The sequence below is a fragment of the Hyposmocoma kahamanoa genome, unplaced genomic scaffold (assembly GCF_003589595.1).
Source record: "Hyposmocoma kahamanoa isolate Upper Pololo Valley unplaced genomic scaffold, ASM358959v1 63, whole genome shotgun sequence".
NCBI lineage: Eukaryota > Metazoa > Arthropoda > Insecta > Lepidoptera > Cosmopterigidae > Hyposmocoma > Hyposmocoma kahamanoa.
In genome coordinates, this window is record NW_020653851.1 from 2,307,015 (window position 1) to 2,327,159 (window position 20,145).

At 39.0% G+C, this 20,145-nt stretch overlaps 1 protein-coding gene across 1 annotated transcript in view; it reads left to right on the forward strand.

Annotated features, from left to right (window-relative positions):
* LOC113230114 overlaps positions 1-20,145 on the forward strand; it is a 43,285-nt gene continuing 23,140 nt past the window's right edge. The window contains exon 1 of the mRNA XM_026463879.1: positions 1-94. Within this exon, the coding sequence (XP_026319664.1) occupies positions 37-94 (58 nt within the window). The 5' untranslated portion in view covers positions 1-36. The remainder of the gene's footprint in view (positions 95-20,145) is intronic.

Genomic DNA, 20,145 nt, shown 5'->3' on the forward strand with positions numbered 1-20,145 from the left:
GTCAACTTCGGGGTCAGCCACCTTCACGCTGCCATCATGACACTGCACTGGTGGATGCACTGGTTCTGGGTGACGGCGCTGCTCACAATTCAAGGTCTGTAACACACATCTGAGAAATAATTCTTACATTCTTACACTAGCGTCACAGTAAGTTTATGAAAATGTAATTTATGGTAAGAAGAATAGTATTTTTTTTATAAAAATATTAACAGATATAACATAAACATGAGAAATGAGAATAACGTATACATATACTATAACAAGAGATGAGAAATGAAAATAAATTAGCTATTCTTGACAGTCGTTTTCACAAAGCCACAAATTCATTTAAGGGGCAATGCTTAAAGAAAATATGCTTAAATAAGGTTCCGGTTAGTATTCAAAATTTGCCATTTACCAGGTTTAAAACTATGGTGAAACAAAAACTTTATACTAAAGGTTGTTTTTATACAGCTTTATACAGTTTCTGCGTACTTGGATGACGAAAATCCGTGGTAGTGACCCATTTAGCTGTTGCAGGTAGTCTCGATCGAAGATGTTTGAAATAAATATTGTAAATGATAAATGTATTCAAATGTATATTTATAAAGAGTAACCCTTTGAGTTTCTTGCTCATTCGTCTCAGGGGAATCCGCCTTACGAATGAACAGTAGAGTTTAGGAAGTGAAACTATTTTTCCGGATTTAAATCGCATATATTTGTTTTTTCAAACAAACCGACGTTTCGGGCCCTTTACAGGTTCCATGATCACGGTTGACTGAGTTGGTACAGTCTTCAACCAGTTATTCAATATTAGACATAACTGCAAACCACCCTAAATAGGGTGGGGTAGTTTGCATCAATATCAGACATAACTGGTTGAAGACTGTACCACCTCAGTCAACCGTGACCATGGGATCTGTAAAAGGCCCGAAACGTCCGTTTGTTTGAAAAAAGAAATATACGCGATTTAAATCCAGAAAAATAGTTTCATTTCCTATGTGTAACAATCGCGAAAACCTAAGAACTCAGTAGAGTTTAATCAATATGACGAATTCAAGTGTAATTTGCTTGCCTAGAAAATAAAGAATATTTGACTTTGGCTTTGATGTAACACGATTTTTCTTTCTAGGTTATATAATTATCACCGAGTCTAACCCATTTTAGTATCATTGCTTACAGCGTGTCAACATCTGTAAAATATACGATGTTTCATGACAGCTGTCACGCGAAATCGTTAATATACACCCCACCGCAATATCCATGGGAACTGTCAAAAAATCAAATGAAATTACACCGTGTAACACGATTTTTGTTTCTGATTTATCAACCCCAAACGAATACTTAAATTATAAAACTTGCCACGGAAATTATGTTGCCACGGGAATAACCGTTTTATTCACCTTGACTTCCGCAAAGTAACGCCGGAATCCATTAATTACTAGAAACGAAATTTGCGTACCATTAAGAGAACACACAAATATCCTCTTTATTTTAAGACATAAAGGGAACATTATATTTCAAACCAATAGTATATACCACTATGACAGCAACAAGAACACTCTTTTCAACGTACGTGCTGCTTAATTAAACAGAAACCAATACTGTCAAACCAGAAACTTTTTGAAAATTTGTTATTGTAATGTACTCCGAGAAAAAATCAAGAAATCAATAATTTCAAATAAGCTACTTCAAACGAAGTTGTCTGGCTTATTAATTTTTTTAAGATAATACCTCGGTGGCAAAGTTTTAATTAGCTCTCACATTAAAGTAAACTCTGGTTTACGAAATGCTGTAAAAGTTAAACACGACGTCTTGTTTCCTTACAACTCTCAAGAGATAACCTCTTAATTAAGTAAACTTTCGTTGTACGGTTTGCGTTCATTACCCGTACGAATATTTTAAATAACGCGGTTACTATAAAGCCAGTATTATTATTATCATCATCATCATGAAACCACGTCCCACTGTTGGACTCGGGTCACTGCTAAAGAGAGTAACGCCGTACAAAGTACCAGCGCACTATGTATGTGTGCGCGACGGTGTATGGACGCACGCGATCCATTCATATAGCGGATTTCGAAAGCGTGTTTACGCACTACATCCGTATTTGTTCCGAATTGGAGACTATACAAATGTAGAAAACTTGGACCCAATTCGAATGTCGCTTGTACAGTAAGGGTCGTATTCTAGAACTCTACTCAATACTCAAATCAGAATTGCACTGGAAACACAAGCACTGGAAATACGACCCTAATGGCAGGGACTTGAGTATGATTTCGAGTGCTTTAAACCATATTCAAATCCTGGTTTGAGCATTGAGTAGAGTTCTGGAATACGATTCTCAGTCCTATTCGAATCCGAGAATATACGAATATCGCTTGTACACCTAGAGATAAACTGACACTTCGGACACGTGTGACATTTCGGGCCGTCATTTCTCGGATTCGGAACTGGATCTTACTCTCGATCTCCGTCGGACATCCGTCCTAAACAATTACTGTCAAATAAGTAATATTCGACAAAATTAAAAGACAATTCAGTATGAAGCTTCATTCGCATCACACGTTTTTTCATTCGGTCAAGTATTGGTTATTTGGCAGTAATTGTTTCGGACGGATGTCGGACGGAGATCGAGAGTAGACCCCCTGATATGAATCAAACGTAGAATACAATTGAATCTGAAACTTATCTTTTTATCTAGAGAATAGATGTAAGCTCAAACGACGTTATTTAAGGCACGATAACTATGTTATTATAGATTTTTTTTATAATACGGGACGAGCAAGTCGTGCGCCTGGTGGTCACCCTGAGACGTAAGTTGACAAATCCCACGTGCCTGTAATTTCACCAGCTCCCGTACTTACCCTTCGAAACCGGAACGCAGTAATGCTCACATTGCTGCTTGGCGGCGGAATTAGGTAAGGTGGCAGTAATTCCCTGGACGAACTCTTTCACAAGGAGCTTTCTCGACCGCTAGTAAAAAGTTGGACAATATTATTTTCGTTTTAGATTTCTTGTGAAGTCCTACGCCCCTTTCTTTTATGTGGCTTCCTTTCGTATAAAAAAAGAAATCAATTTTCACGTTTCGTAATGAAATTTCAAATAAAGTCAGAAGCAAATCGATTTGAGAAATACCATTAACCAGAGTGAAGCAAGCAAAAATAAATTGATTGCTTCCGCGCAGTAAAGCAGAATTTTATTATAAATCAAACTCGAAGAAGTCGTTACCTTGTAATGAGAATAATCTAAGCAATATTTTGACAACTTCCAGACAAATCGTTCAATCGGTTTTTTGGCGACTCTTTATCATTGATATTAGTGAATTTTATTAAGGTTTTACTACTTATTTCTTGTAGTATTGGAAAGTATCTCGCCTTGTGAGGTGGTTTGCTTATGATTACATTCATAAGTTATTTCGTGCATTTGATACCAATGTGTTTTCGATTTAAGACTTCATATCATGATCTTCAGCGCACGTCAATCTGTTTATACAGGGTTATTTTGTAAAATATAACAACCTCGGAAGACTATATATATCATTATAAACAGCCACTTTTGTTCTGTCTCACGGTTTTTAGGTATGTATTTCGTAGTAAGGTAGTAAGTTCAAACGTGCAAGCGTCCTCCTCGACGACCACCACCCCAAGTGCTTTCTTTTGTTACCGCGCAAAGTTAAGTTAATAATTATTAATGCATAACAAACTAGTGCTGTAATTTCACATAAAATAATTGAATATCAATTCAATAAAAATTGAAGTTTATAAGTTATATTCTTAATTATTTACAAAGGTGGATGGAGCCGTGGATGGTTTGATCTACTGCCTCTCAAGCAGACGATCGTGAGTTCGAATTCGGGCTTGCGCCTATGAGTTTTTCGAAATTTAAGTGCGAAATTTGAAATTTACTTAGAGTATTTTGGGGAAGGAAAACATCGTGAGGAAACCTGCGCACATCTGTAAAGGAATTTAATGAAGTTCCCGAAACGCATTGGTCCCGCATACATCCCGGGAACTACAACTCAAGCGAATGTGATAGCATTGTGAGAGGCCACCTGTGCCCATAATATCATAAACAACAACTTTGTTCCTTGATTTTTAATAATCGTTCTAAACGGTGATAACTCTGTGCAAAACGCGGGAGTCGTCGAAGAGGACACTTGTACATTTGGACTTACAAGCTTACTACCAAATGTCTAAAAAGTGCCAGATGATACAAAAAAAATTAAAAGTTTTATTTTTGGTACGTTAATCATATTTTCTCAAAGTTATGGTACAAAAGTTGTTGTTTATGGTGTCAATAATACAGTCCTGGGAGGTTGTTAGTATTTTACAAATAAGATATATAAAGGCTAACTATTATTTTTATTATGTATCATCGGTGTTTTGTAGAAAGGGCGAAAGCGCCATTTTGAAAAACGTTTCATGGGAGCATGTATTAGGTTTGAATGAATGTTTTAAAACATTTACGTCGTGTTTTAAAATTGAATTTCAAACAGGACGTAAATATTTTAAAAAAGTCGTTAAAAAACATACTTCCCTTAAAAGATTTTTGGCTTTTGCTTTCGCCCTTTCTTCAAAACACCGAGGACATGAAAAGACAGTAATACATGAATTATAAGAAAAAGTTCGCTTTTTAAAAACTCCATAAGATCTTACGCCTTAGGTACACAGTTACAAAAAAAAGTCAAATACTACGACTAATGTGGGGAGTCACGTATTCGCCTACATTTTTACATAATATCATGTAACTACATTTACATAATTTTTAATCTACATAATCTCTTGTTCATGTAACAAACATGAGATTATGTATCAATGAAGACAAATGTAGATATTGTTTTGTTTATCCAGTTAACAGACGCAAGTTTCTCAGGCTCCGCTAAGTATGATTTTGGTGTACCTATAAAGGAAATTATCATTGTACTTAATTGCTTTAGGTGCCCCAGGCTGAGGCCAAAACATAAAACTTTTGGTTGAGCAATGATACGGTGAAAATTATAAATTATATATGAATTTCGAGAAAATTTCTTCATTTTAATTAAATTCCTGTTACCGACGTCCTTGAGCTTACGGAAGGTTTCTCAGCTTTGTGGAAGTTTCGAGAAACATTTCTGTATTGGCCGTAAAAATATTTCTTTATCCATTATTTCGCGATATCTCAAGTGCCTTCGCTGCTGAAATTTTCATACTCGCCTTTTGTATTAAAATCTGAAGGACACTCGGATATTGTCATAAAGTGGATGTTTCCTTTCTCTTATTTCTTTATTGTCTGTATTCATTTCGTCTCTTTGTTGTGTTTTAAGTGGTGTCATCATAATTCCAATTAACGTCCGTGTTCTTCGTCGTTTCATATTGATTGATGCTGAAATTGGAAGGTGACCAATTTTTTGTATGATATCAAGCGACGGGTCGAACAAGTCATGCGCCTGGTGGCAAGCGACACGCCTGTTTTTTAGAGCCAGAGCTTTAAATTAGCTTTAGATCTAAGGGGCACAGCCACTGCGCCGGTCACGCTGAGATATACGTTGACAAGTCCCATATCTGTGCACCCTTTCCCTTCCAAACCGGAAAGCAGTAATGCTCACATTACTACAGTATTTCGATGGACTCTTCCACAAACAACTGTAATACATACTAATACATATTTATTTATATCGAGCAACAACTACGGTTTCTTACTCATTCTTCTCAAGGGTTCAATCTAACGAATAAGTTTTGACGTTTCATTCATTTTGACGTCTTCGAGTAAAGATATTTTGAATTTCAACATAGGAAGAGAAGCCATAATATGTCGAGTATATAACCAGAAATAGAGACGAAATAGGGGCCATCCATCCCTGGCTACTCATCAGACAAATGGTACTGATATCACTTTTAAATATCAACTCTCGTTTGCGCTGAAATCACAAATTAGAAAGCTGAAATAGTACAGTGCCAACAACTGAACTGTGTATACATCTCCGTATATTCCAAAAATATTCGGTATTTTTTGTTTTTTTTTTTGTATTTATCTCTAACTATAAAGGGCTGTTCCGGTGGTGTGGGAAAAACAGCAAAACATCTAATTACAAAACAAACATTTTGTCGGTAATTAAATATTAAATTATGTCGTTTTTTAAATTTTCGTCCATTATAGCAGAGTTAAAGTTAAATTGGTCGATACGAATTCGGGCTGGCCAATCGGAGCGCAATTGTCACCGAAATGATATGGCAGAATAGTTTTTAAACAAATTAAATGATATTTCGTCTCTATTTATGGTCATGTACTCGATGCCATACTATTTTGAACACCTGTATATAGGTGTAAGCTGAACTTACGCAGTTACTTCACGTCAACAGTTCCATTTAAATAATATTACATACACAAATATGCTAAGTATTAACTACACATAACTAAGTAGCACATGGTTAGTAATGATAAACGTGTTGTTAATAATGAAGATGTCGTGACAACTCCGTAGTAGTAATGGTGTTAATAAAACAAACTATGCTATGTAACGGTTTAAACAAAGTGATAAAACAAAGTGCCAGATAACAACACCAATTACCTGGCCAAGTTGGAAATTTCCTGTACTACAAGAGAATACTCAGAGCAAAACCAATTTAGAAAAGTTGGTTGCGTCAATTGTTCCTACTGGAAATGGAGCTCAGGATCTCCTCATCTAACGCCTAGAGTATTAACCATTGGACCATCGCAGTGAAGATCTATAGCAAAGACTACATTATTTAAATACCTCCGCGGCCGAACGGTTACCATGCCTGACGGCCACGCAGAGGTCCCAGGTTCAAATATTTAATTGGCCTACATTTATTTCTCTCGTAAGTTTCAATATAATTTGTGGTTGTCCAAATGTGTGTGCATGGCACGCACGACACAGGGTTTCCCTAGTGCGGGGCTACGTTGAGTGTGTGCGTTATTATTATACAATTCTCTTACGGTAACAAGTGTTGCAACGAACAAGTCTTGCGTGCAAGAGACACGTCTACCATAACAGTTGCAATGCCGTTCTGTAGCGCTAGCACGACAGGGCGCGACTTGCGCGAGAGCGACATAAAGCGCGAGATACAGTTACAATTACCACGCCTTCGTGTACATTAATGGCGAATCTGAATCCTATTTACTAGGCTACAACATTTAAATTCCTCTGAATAATACAACCGCGCCGCCGCGTAGAGTAAATTCAAGCCAGTCTCGCCCGTGTGACCGGCACGCACATTTAAGTTAAAACGTAAAGGCTAAATAAATAGAGCGTATTTTGCCATGACAGTTAGACGCACGCGGTCGCTGTGCGGCGGCAACGCGGTCTCCGAGCGGAGTGAGCGCGATGATATTCTTCAAAACCGGAACACTCACATTACTGCTTGGTGGCAGAAATAAATAAGGCGGCAGTACCTCTCTGGACTAACTTTTTTGTGTATATCAATTGTTTGAAAGTACAATGTTCACTTCTATTTACCGATTGCTTGTATATTGTATCCGACACAATACACTTATAACTTTAATATAGAATAGAATTCATGGAATTACATCATCTGCCAGGTTTTATTGAAATCGGTTACCGGAAAGTGCGCAAAACCGGATTCATCCCCTAGTTTACCAGACTTAGGGGTGGAATATTTTCTCTTTCCGACAAAAAAATAATAATCAAAATTGGTTCACAAATGCCAGAATAATCGCGTAACACACATACAAAAAGAATACAATCTAATTGAGAAGTTTGCAGTTTGAAGTTTTGCGCGGCGCTTCCCTTAGTTTGATGCTATATAAATCAATTGTTATGCCACAATTATTGTTATTTGTACAGTCAAGAGCACGTCAAGCTTGACACTTTGTACTTATGACCATTGTTATCGTAAGCGGCATAGAGTTGACTTTAAATCTTAAGTACCAAGCTTGACCTGCTCTTGACCCTGTACGTTTATCTCACACAAACACCGGTAATAGTGCAATTCAGTCCAACGCGGCGTAACATTGTGCGATAGATAATTTTGTGTTTGTTTTTGGTTTGTTTCATGGCAATATTTATAAACCTTTGTTGTCTCATGAATGAATGAATGAATGATATATTACAATGATAACAGTAATGTAAGGAAGTCAACACAACTATTATTAAACGACTTGAGCCGGTCAGAATGTCCATGCGCGAACCGCCGACACGACACACCCAACTTCTTTTTCGAATTCATGGACAAGAACATATTGGATACTGATATAGAAAAGTAGCAGCAGTGGAGCGCCTTGTGGAAGAGTTCTTCCATGCAGGGAATTACTGCCACCTTATCAGTGTCTGCCTCCAAGCGATAATGTGAGCATTATTGCATTCCAGTTTTGCAGGGTTAAGGGTGCTGGTGACATTACAGGCACGTGAGATTTTTCGGCTTATGTCTCAGGGTGACGGATGCAGTGGCACTGCACATGCACAGACGTGTCGCGTACCACCAAACGCACGACTTGTTCCTCCCTTTGCTTGAGATCAATACCATAAAAAATAAAGTTAATGGTTGTAGCATATGTAATTATATTTCAATCAATCATCCTATTGCAGTCAACTTCTGGACATAAGCCTCCCCATGTGTACGCCATAGGGCCCGATCACCCGTTAAATCCAACATCATCATCGAGCATCCAACCACCACCACGACCTTCTTCAGATCGTCGGGCCATCTTGCAGGGGGACGTCCTACGTTACGTTTGCCGAGACGTGGTCTCCACTCAAGAACCCGTCTACTCCATCACTCATCGGTTCTGCGACAGATGTAGCCAGCCCACTGCCACTTCAGCTTGCTACATTTCTTGACGATATCCACAACTTTAGTCTCACGAGATACCCAGCACAGACCTTTCCATAGCTCGCTGAGCGACGTGTAGACTGTGAGCCAGTTTGACCGTCATATTCCACGTCTCGGCTCCGTAGACGACCGGTAGGACGCACTGGTGGTAAACCCTAGTCTTCTGCACTCTCCTAGCTATTTCACGCTCGAAGTTGTCTCTGCCAATTCTGTACACTGAATTCTAACATGAAAAATATTAAAGTGTTTGTATAACAAAAATTAATTCCAACGATTTCGTTATTCTACGCATTGTATGTATGTAGGACGTTTTCTCTCTCTCTTTCTGTTACACACGCTGAGTCACGACTTGTTTTTTTTTGTATCCCAGCGCTCGGTGATTTATTCCGACAAAGCTTGCGGAAGTTCGCGGGGATTTTCAGGAATCCACGTGACTCGTTACTTTCGCAAATATGTACCTCGCTGAGCCTAAGTGCTTTTTTCAATCTGGGTACACTCGCTAATCCGCTGCAGGTACACAGAAGTGTACCTACAGCGGATTAGCGGAAACTATTTCTTAATTTGATACATCGTTGCTTTTCGAAAATAATGACTCATATCAAAATGGTTCTCTTTTGTCTTATTCCACAGCTGTATTCAGAATATGTTGGGTTTTCTTTAAATTTTTGGTAGCAGTAGAGTTCATTGGTTTAAAAAATTATACTATATTACTTAATACCTGCTAAGAACGTAGAAAGAAGTGTTCTAAATTCCAGTTAATCAAGAAAAAAATCCAGTAAATATAAAAAATTTAACAATCGACGGAATATCGAGTTTTTTAGGTTTTCCCGATGCTACACATTGGAAATATAACTATTTTTTCGTATCTAAATCCCGTATATTTGTTTCTTTTTTCGATCAAACCAACGCCAACGTTTCGAGCATTAAATACAGTTTATTTGAAAAAACAAATATACGCAATTTAGAGGCAAAAAAATAGTTTCATTTCCAAACAATGAAATGTTTTATTGACTGGAACTCCTTTTATTGAATAATAAATTGTACAGTATAGAGGAATTCCTATCGAAAACAGTGTCATAATTTTTTTTTATTGGACGTTGTGTATTTTGACTTTATATTGTATATTTTTGTCATAACTATTATTGTTTGTATTAGTAAAAATCGTATTATACAGTATTATGCCACCGAATCTTTGTCCTGCATAATACGTTCTATTAGAGGAATTTGCAATCTAGACCCCAGATTATCTCATTTTCTAAATTTTTAACCTACATTAAAAGCATTTTATTTGAAAAGTCATATTGTAAAATTGTAGAGTACATGTGTTAGATAGAAGATATATGGAAAGATATCATGAGTCTAGGTTCCACACAATTATGATTCAAAGTATATTCCATAGCATTTAAGTTTATTTGAAAAGAGCAATCCCTAGAGTTTCTTGCTCGTTCTTCTCAGGGAGGTCAGCGTAGTGAACGAGCAGTGGCTGAAAAATTACGTTCTCAAGTGTAAAAATTTTACCTATGGAATAAATGATCATATGATTTTGACTCTTTAAGAGAAAATTTTTAAGAACACCGTCTTTACTTAAGCGTCACAGTATATTTACGAAAATGTAATTTATGTTAAGAAGAATACCTACTAATTATTTTATGAAAAATTATAAAAATATATTCGTCTTCACAAAGTCACAAACACCTCAAGGCGCATTACATGCGCTTTTGTAGCAAGATTCAGATTGATATTCAAAATTTTCCATTTACGAGGCTTAAAACTTTAGTGAAACAAAAAAATCACTAAAGGTCGTACTTGAATGACCAGAATCGTGGCAGTATCTGATGGGAAGTGATGTTAAGGCGACGATGTAGCATACACACCTAAATAATGCCTATTCATTCTCGCCTTCAAAAGGTGCAAGTTCTAGCGTTCGCGGAAGAAGTCCACAGGTAGGGAATTCCACTATCTAGCCGCTCACCATATAAATGTGAAACGAAACACTTCGTGTGAATCCTGGGAATCTCCACAACATAGGGGTAGAATCCCAGCCCACGTCTAGTCTCCCGATGGTGGAAAGGAAAGGCGGAATCAAATTATGCATTCCATCGCACACTCTCCGTGATATATCTTGTAGAATACCGACAAGCAGGCAACTTTACGTCGGTGTTCAAGGCTCTGCATCTTCACTTTATTAATTCCGAGTCACCTATAAGCCTCTTGCCACGCTTGTCGATTAAATCCAATCGAAGATGTTTGAAATACATATTATAAAATGTTAAATGTATTGTATGTTTGTAACCCCTAGAGTTTCTTGCTCATTCTTCTCAAGTGACTTATGAATGAGCAGTAGAGTAGTTTAATTAGTATGACAATATCAAGTGTAATTTGCTTATCTATAAAATAAAGATAAACGTAGTAAGTTGACAAAAATCCATGATAGTAACTCGTTTACCTCTAGGAAGTTGTCTCGAACTACTAAACTATTTTTCCGGATTTAAATCGCGTATATTTGTTTTTTCAAACATATGTGTAACAATCGCGAAAACCTAAGAACTCGATAAATATTATAAATTTTAAATTTCCAAAAAGCAACCCATAGGATTTCTTCTCTATCTTAATGAGTAGTAGATTTTAATCAATGTGAAGATTTCAAGTATAATTTACAATGCAATAAAGATATATTTTGAATTAGAATTTATGGACTTATCCCCTATTAGCCAGGCAAGTTGCTAAGGAAGGCCAGAAGTCGTGATGTTCTTAACTAAATCTAAACTCACGTTTGAACTCGTCGCAATAAATCGTGGATCCCATTTGATTAACAACTGCTCTTTACTTGGACATTCGTGCTTCAAATGCGTGGGAAAATTGTTGAGCAAATATTTAACCGCACATTTAAGGCGAAGGTATTTGGACGTGAGCCTGGATTTTTGGAGGTGAGGTTTGGGGGGGCCACCAAACTCGTTCCGCAATCTGCGCGCTTAAAATTAATATGTATAAAATAAAAACAAGCGGAGAAAATTTGAAACAGATGCGACAAAAGCCCCCGACGGCGACTGACGGGGCAGCGAGCGACTGCGCCTTGAGACTGTAGTATTTCGTCGACGTTTGACGTCACCACGCCAGGCGTCGCCTAGGCAGCTGCGGAAATTCCTGCTAATACGCGAACATTCCTTTGAACCTAGTACGTTACACAATAGACGTATTGTTAATTTTGCTATATACAATTTCGTTAAAAAAGTTCGCTTCATTTCCGTTCTGTCGCAATTTAAATTGAGCCTTGGTGTAATGTCGTATGAAGCGCTTATAACCCACTGAGAAAACATGTTACTTCTTAATTATGAGGACGCCCGTTCCAATTTCCGTGACGACAAGTGCATATAACTTTAGTTTCTAAGGGTGGATTTCACTGCAGTCGAATAAGTTTCATTCCAAGAATAAGACGTTAATTACTCGCGTTTTATTCTTGGAATAATTGTGAATGTTTAGTGGCAATATCTTTCGTTAACAGTGAAGGGGAAAACATTGTGATGCCTGCATGTCGAAGACGATTCCCTCCCTTCCTAGAGCAGTCCCAGAAGTGAAACTTATTTATGGGTTGATGTTTGTATTGTGATTGCACAAAAGCATATTTCCATCTCCCATTAAGTAACATTCCACAATCCACCGATATTGTACAATGCTTACAAACTACACGCCAAAACTGAAAATCTACATTGATCTAGCTAAATTGATTTCCAACTACATTAAAACTTCTATTGTGCAGTTGCCATGCAGTTGAATTGCAACTCATGTCTTGTACACAAATTAATAAGCGTATATTAAACATGTTTATATTAAAAAGTATTAAAAAGAAGAACCTAATTGCACAATTATACAAACTTGTAGCATTTTAAGTGACTTTAAAAACGTGCACGGGCTGTAATAAAATTTACTAAATTTATCTTTATTACGTTGCTATTACGTGACATAAAAGCTTGCTGCAAAAATGAAGAGCATGTATCTGCATATGTAAACGACGACATGTGATAATGACTACATCCTGTGCTGAATTCCACATATAGGTAAACAAACCCAAGTTTGTTTTTCTGGTGGATATTTAGCAGTTAATTGACGCGACGAATCGGAAGGGTTTTCTTACGAGTGTTTCTTGCGAAAAGCCGTACCTTTTTTTTTCGTCGCTGGGAAATGCGTTACGCATACCGCTCGGCTCGGAGGAGCATCAAGCGGTTATGTGGGACTCCCGGGCGGTCTTCCCGTATACCCACTAAACCCAGCGGTTAACTCCACCGCCATAGAGAGCGGACCCAGGATCCGCTTGCGCATACTACTGGGACGTGTCGGCGGATGGCCAGCATAGAGCGGGCCCAGTCCTTTGGAGGGTGCCCCGGGCACCCTTAGTCTTGATGGAAGGGGTCCCCCGACCCCAATCTACGACGAGGGAAGAAGGTGGGCGTACTGCCTCCTTCGTCTCCCCGGCCTACGTCTTCGAAGCGGGTCAGAGAGGGGGTCGTCCTCTCTGGAGCGCTCTTCAGCCTCCTGCGAGATTACGATCTCGCAAAAGGATACCAGAGCCTCCCAGCACCTGTCGCTGCCGAGCATTGCGCCCACAATTATTGGCAGCGAGAGATCTCCTCCCACTATGACAGTCAGGGAGTGCCGCTGAGGGCCCCAAGCCGCACATTCCGTCAGGGTGTGCCACGCCGTATCGACGGGTGCGCCGCATTCGTGGCAGACATGAGTCGCTTCCCGACCCGCCACGCGATGCAGGTACTCACCAAAGCATCCATGTCCGGTGAGCACCTGCACCAATCTAAAGGACAGTGTCCCGTGTCGCCGGTTAACCCAGCGGACTAGGTAGGGACGGATGGCCTCTACAGTCACTGAGCCAGCGATTGGGGACTCCTAGACCTCCGCCCATCTTCGGAACAAAGGCGTGGATCAGGGCGCGGCCCGCTTGCCCTGATCCACCTTGTTTCTTCAGCATCAAAGCTACGAAAAGCCGTACCTAATTCAACCCTTAGTGAATCTACTGAATAGGGTTATAGACTTACAACAACTTGCGTGGGAGGTACCAAAATAGATGTTATTATGATATTAATGAATTCCTGAAGGGAACCTTTTAGCAAAAAGATAAATTCTAAAACAGCTCACTTACCCTTTTCCCTTCTACTTTGTTGTGCCCGAGAGGGCCCATGATGTGATCTTTGTACTATATAACACCTTGTATATCATTGTGGAATGCAAATAAACATATTGAATATTGACTCGACATGAAAGAGCAGAATATCAAAAAATTGCAATGGCAGTTGAATAGTACGACTCATCCGAAGAACAGAGTCCGATGTGATTATATAGCGGAAAGAGAATAAGTACGTTACGAGAATAATTTCATTATTCAAACTAAGGCCTACGTAAAGGTGTTTTGAGAATTTATATATCTTGTTTCGTTTCGGAAATTATAAAATCGAACAACAGTCGATCTGACATCCACAGAGAAGAAGAACGAGCGATATATACTATGTCCTAAGAACAAGTAGTCTTGCACATAGATCTTTGTTCTACGGATGACTCGACTAGCTCGATGGCCGGTAACTGACAGGTCACTACTTTTAGCAAAATACTAAACGTATAAAATTCTGCCATCGACAGACAGTTGAGATGATTTAAAATGAGCAGACTTGGCCCTGATTTTATTACCACTGTTCTTCACTTTCCACAGATACTAAGCTCGTGTAATTAACTAGTTAAGTCCATGTAATGTAACTAGAATAAAATGCCTCTTGGTGTAGTGGATACCTATTTCTACCGCCAAGCAGTAATATTAGCAATATTGTATTCCAGTTTGAAGGGTTAATGTTGCTGGTGAAATTACAAGCGCATGAAACTTGTCAACTTACGTCTCAGGGTGAAGATTCTTAAAAGTGGCTTACGTCTCAAAAGTCTGGATATTCCCGTGACTGAGAACATCAGTCACAAGAAATCCAAGTCGCAAGAAATGTGGAGATCGAATTTCCCGGGACCTCTCCCTAATCGATACCCACCTCTGCGTATCATGACTGCAAACCAGTCTGTGTCTCCGCAAACTGTAATGCTATTTTTACAGTGATTTTATACATACACATTAAATGACCATCAAACTTCATCTTCTTATCGCATCGATGGCATACACTATAATCGTGGTGAAAAGATTTGCCAATCGGCGTAAGGTAACTACCCGATTGTTGCTGAGGGTACGCCAGATGTACAGGAAAGAAATGGTACGTCGTGCGGGAGGCTCGTTTCTTACACCCCACCTCATCACATCAATTAAAAAATATTAGCTGTCATGTTTATTATAATATCGCATTACTTATCAAAGATAAAGGATGTTGTGAATTTATGAAAGACCATCGCTCTCTTGAATTATCTCAATGCCATCCATTGTTTCCTTCAAATCCTGTTGTACTCAAAATTGTTTGATAAGATTTAAGATTCTTACGTATTCAGAGAATTGCTTTAAAACATAATCCATTTCGTGAAATGGGGCAAAGGCGTTAAATAATATTTGGACGTAAATAATTTAATATGTTTGGAACGACGTTGTAATAGGACAATTCATTGTTATTGTATTGTTAAGGTGAATTGAGACCCAAAATTGATGTTTGATCATATTTCGACCAAACACAAAATCGGCTTTTCGACATTCAGGCTCAATCTGTATTGCGGCGGAACGGAATGGAAGTGCATATTTGTAACGGTATTGTACATACCGTAACGATCTTTATGGTTAATTGTGTAATGTACAAACTAGATACAAGGCAAAAATCACGTTGCGTGCCTTCCGCGGAATTCTCGAGCATGCTTGCGCATGATTTCCGCAGCTGCCGTCGGTGACGCCTGGCGAATCCACGGGAAGTGGCGCGAAGGCAGGCACAGTGTGACCTCAAACGTTGACGAAATACTACAACCTCAAGGCGCAGTCGTGAAAAAGCTCGCGAATACTCGAGCATTCCCGTGAATACTCGAGCATTGCAGCGACCGCACGCGTCTTCTCGCGGAGCGAGGCGAAATTGCCGCTTCCGTTCCATTCCGTCCCGCCGCAATGTAAATTGAGCTTTAAATTTTTTTAAAGTGAAAATGAAAACAAAAGATGTAGTGAACTACAGGGCCCGAAACAGGACTAAACTTTGCTCAATTAAAAATCAGAAAATTCCACATAATTTTCACATTTTTCATAACCGCTGGGCCCCAGACGTCGCCAAATAGACTTTAATCATTGGCATCTTATACTATCTCAAATGACCAAGACTATGCACTTGATTAGTTTGGATTTAATAACAGTTCAATTCCTGGATGAAGTTCGCTATCAATCGGACCGCTGAGGCGAAACATACGTCTTTTTCCTCTTTTGGATAGACGTTAGAGGCTTGCCTGGTCAGTCTGAGTGAGCATTCAAAGATTACTCAACTACGGAAAATGGTTTCGCGCGCTCTGATTGGTCGGTAACGTCCACTGCCACATCGCTTTGTCCGGCACGTAGTCGGAGACACCTAGCCGCTATCTACGAGTATATGGGAAATCCAACAAGATTCTAATAATTTTTATTTTATTTAATCGTTTATTGTACAGGAAAAACAGAAGTGACGTTTAACAAAAGGAAAACCAAAACAAAAGGCTCTGCTTATTTCTAAAAGAAATTTCCTCCTGCGGACCTAAGCACAGGACACAACAACTAAAGGATTTGAGAAAACCGGACACCCAGGGGACACAGGGTTATGTGGAATATTGTAGAGAATATAGACAATATGAAAATTCATGCGGAGACGAATGGGAAGTCAGTTAAACTGCCTGCGATAGTGTGAGATTCAGTCATATGTCTCATGGTGAGTGGCACTGCAACTTTTATAGGCAGGCGTGTAGCTTACCATCAGGTTCACTACATTTTCGTCCCGTTACTTGATATAAAAATATATATATAAACTACACTACATATATTGTGTAATTTTTTTCCTTATGGTTCTTTGTGTTAAATTCATATAGAAAATACGTGTTTTCAATTATTTTTTGTGATGTTGCGTTGAAATTTTTTTATCTTGCCTAAGTGCCTAGGGCGTCCTTTTATCGAGGATCAATAAAACAAATATCAATAAATCATGGAAATAAAGCTTTTTTTACCGGCTTACTGCGATTCCGCTTTTTTTATAGGACATCAGGTGACGGAATGAACAAGTCGCCTGATGATAAGCAGTATTCCTATCTATATAGCAGTTGCAGTGTCAGCCTGAGACATAAGTTGACAAGTCCCATTGTGCCAGGTTCGATTCCCTAGTTCCTGTCTTACCTAAGAGGGTACAAAATTAAACTAAGAAATCCAAAATTTAAAATAAATATAATGTATAAAAAAGCTACAATTCCGAATTTTAATTTTGAATAAGAGAATTAGTATATATAAATATATATGTTTGAGACTCTAAATGTACATGAATCTACAGGGCCGTAATTGAAAGGCCTAAAAATTTGTTGTTTCCGCCTCTGGAGCTCCATACTCCCCTAAGAGGTGTGTCCGGCCTTGGATGGTGGGTGGCCTCTGCTCACGAAACTCTCGCAGAGAACAAGCGGTAGGGTACAGCTGGTGGCGTGTTGAACGCTAGCGCGCGCGCAGTAAATAGGTTGGGAAGCTAAGGGGCTTCACCAATCAGACGGTAACGAAATTGTTACCCGTGATTTAGTTCTCCATAGCGGGAACTCACTTTCACTACAAATCTATGACTAATAAATACTTAGTTTTCAAAAAAATGTCGATTTCGGAAATCGTTAATTTGATTTTTTTAAATCTGCGTCGTGTAGGCTAACGTTACAAAAGAAACGAACGAGGAGTCGCCTTGAGCGCGAATCTTGGTATCTGCGTCATCAGCGGCGACAACCATTGGGTCGCTCGCCCCACGTTCTTCGCTACCTATGCAACTAATTCGTTTGTCACCAAATTTTTGTCGCTATGAAGGAAAGCAATGGCAAAGTTTTGAACTGCAATAGTAGGCTTTTATAAAAAAAAACGTTAATTATTTACAAATACTTGTAATGTTCCGTTACACCATGAGACTGAAATTCATCAGCACACTTATTCCTTCACGATAATGCTCACATTACCGCTTGGCGGCAGAAATAGTTAAGCTGACAGTACTTACCTGAACGATCTCTATCACAAGGAGCTCTACCGCTAGTAATCATTAATGTGCACTCAAGTGTAATTTATTAATAATAAGCATAATAACAGTCTACTTAAGTAATATCGTAATATCGATCCAGCACTTCAGAGGGCTTATTAAAGTACTCCTACTCGTATTACTACAGTACTTTAAGTAGTTGCTTAAGTTGAAAAATAAGTAGCAAGTGTTTAAGTCGTTACTTAAGACACCAATTTTTCACGATAAGTGCCATTTTCACCTATAATAGAATTAACCTTGACTCGTATATATTAAGTCCTTTGGCGTTCTTGGCTTAACATGAGTCAGCCAAGTAACCGGATTTGTTTTAAGGGCTTCTTAGGGATTTGCCACACTATATCCTGTTACTTGTTTCTGAGGATAAACAGGTATTACGCGGCATGCGCTCGTCGCAAATGAAGCTTGACCTTATATTATTTATTGAATGATTAACACTGTAATCAAATTTCTGTGGCATAACCTGGAGCTTGTAGGGACTAGTGGTTTAGGCTAGTCCCATATCTTTCTCCATAAGTTTTGTTTATAGTGCCTCTCCCTATCAATCTCTTGGTTATGCGGGAAGAGCACTATGACCTATCCGAGCGAACCCACACAGGGACTATCTGAGTCAGGTCCTAACCGCGCATCAGCACGTTTGTACGGACTTCATCCGGTTCTCTGTAAGGCTAGTGCCAAAGGTGAGCCGCCCCGGGTACACGTACAGCACCCTCCCTAATCTCCAGATAGGTACCGGGAGTTATAGGCACGCTCACTTCCCATCGCGCTCCGCACGACCAATGGTTGCCACCGCTAAGCCGCCGACTCTAAGGGTCGTATTCTAGAACTCTACTCAATGCTCAAGTCAGGATTGCACTGGAAACACAAGCACTGGAAATACGACCCTAATGGCAGGGACTTGAGTATGATTTCGAGTGCTTTAAACCATACTCAAATCCTGACTTGAGCATTGAGTAGAGTTCTAGAATACGACCCTTAGTCGACTACCAAATCTCCTCATTAGTGGCGGAGCTGTAAGACACGCTCACTTGCCGTCGCCGAATGAACGGCGTCTCTCTAGTTCCCAAATTCCTACGCGGCCGGAGGGACCGGAAGATGTTTAGCTCATCCTCTACTAACTCTCCGGGCTAGTACCGGAGATGCCAAGTGGCATAGGCCAGTAGTACGCTGATTAGTGGAGAGTGTTAGTCTTGAATGATTTGCACTGTGGGCTCTGGTCGAGATGTGCCGGGTTCGATTCCCGACCCGACCGATTTTTTTAAAAAAAAAAGCAAAAATACCTACCTCAAAAGTTCGTGGAATTACATCTATTGCCTAGTTTTATTGAAGTCGGTTATCGGAAAGTGCGCGAAATCGGATTCATCGCCTATAGTTTGCCACCATTAGAAGTGAAATATTTTGAAGTCCTTTTTTGAAGTTAGTTAATAATAACTATGAATGTAAAATTATTGAATATTAATAATAATAATAACGCACACACTTAACATAGCCCCGCACTAGGGAAACCCTGTATCGCGGGTGCCATGGACACACACAACCACAAATTACACCCAAACTCACGAGAGAAATGAATGAATCGAACCTGGGATCTCTACGTAGTAGTCGCGCATGGTAACCATTCGGCCAAGAGGCAGTTATTATACATCATTATTACACTATAAATACATACACATTAAATACAGTCTCACTCAGGAGAAAAATATAAGATATGGCAGTTAGTGAGGTGAAGGGCGAGTAATATTGAATTCATTATACATACTACAATATATAAGCAACATCATTTAACAGGATAGCGCTACGAGGTCGCACAGACGTGTTAGGCATTTCTTGGGTTGATGTTCATTTAAATAATATGGTATATATGTAGGTACATACAAATACGTCCCAAAGTCACAATCTCATTTAAGGGGCAATGTATATATAAGCTTCTATAATAAGATTCCGGATGATAATCAGAATTTGCCGTTTATGAGGTATAAAACTATAATGAAACGAAAACTTTATATTAAAGGTTTAAAAACTTTAGGTTGAAAACTTTATACAGCTTCTGCGTACTTGGATGACCAGAACCCATCGGGGGTATCATATTATAACGGCACTTCGCCACTGTTCAATATATTTATGTCATCACCCTTAATGCAATAAGGTCACATCTGCAAAATTATATCTTTTAGAAGTTT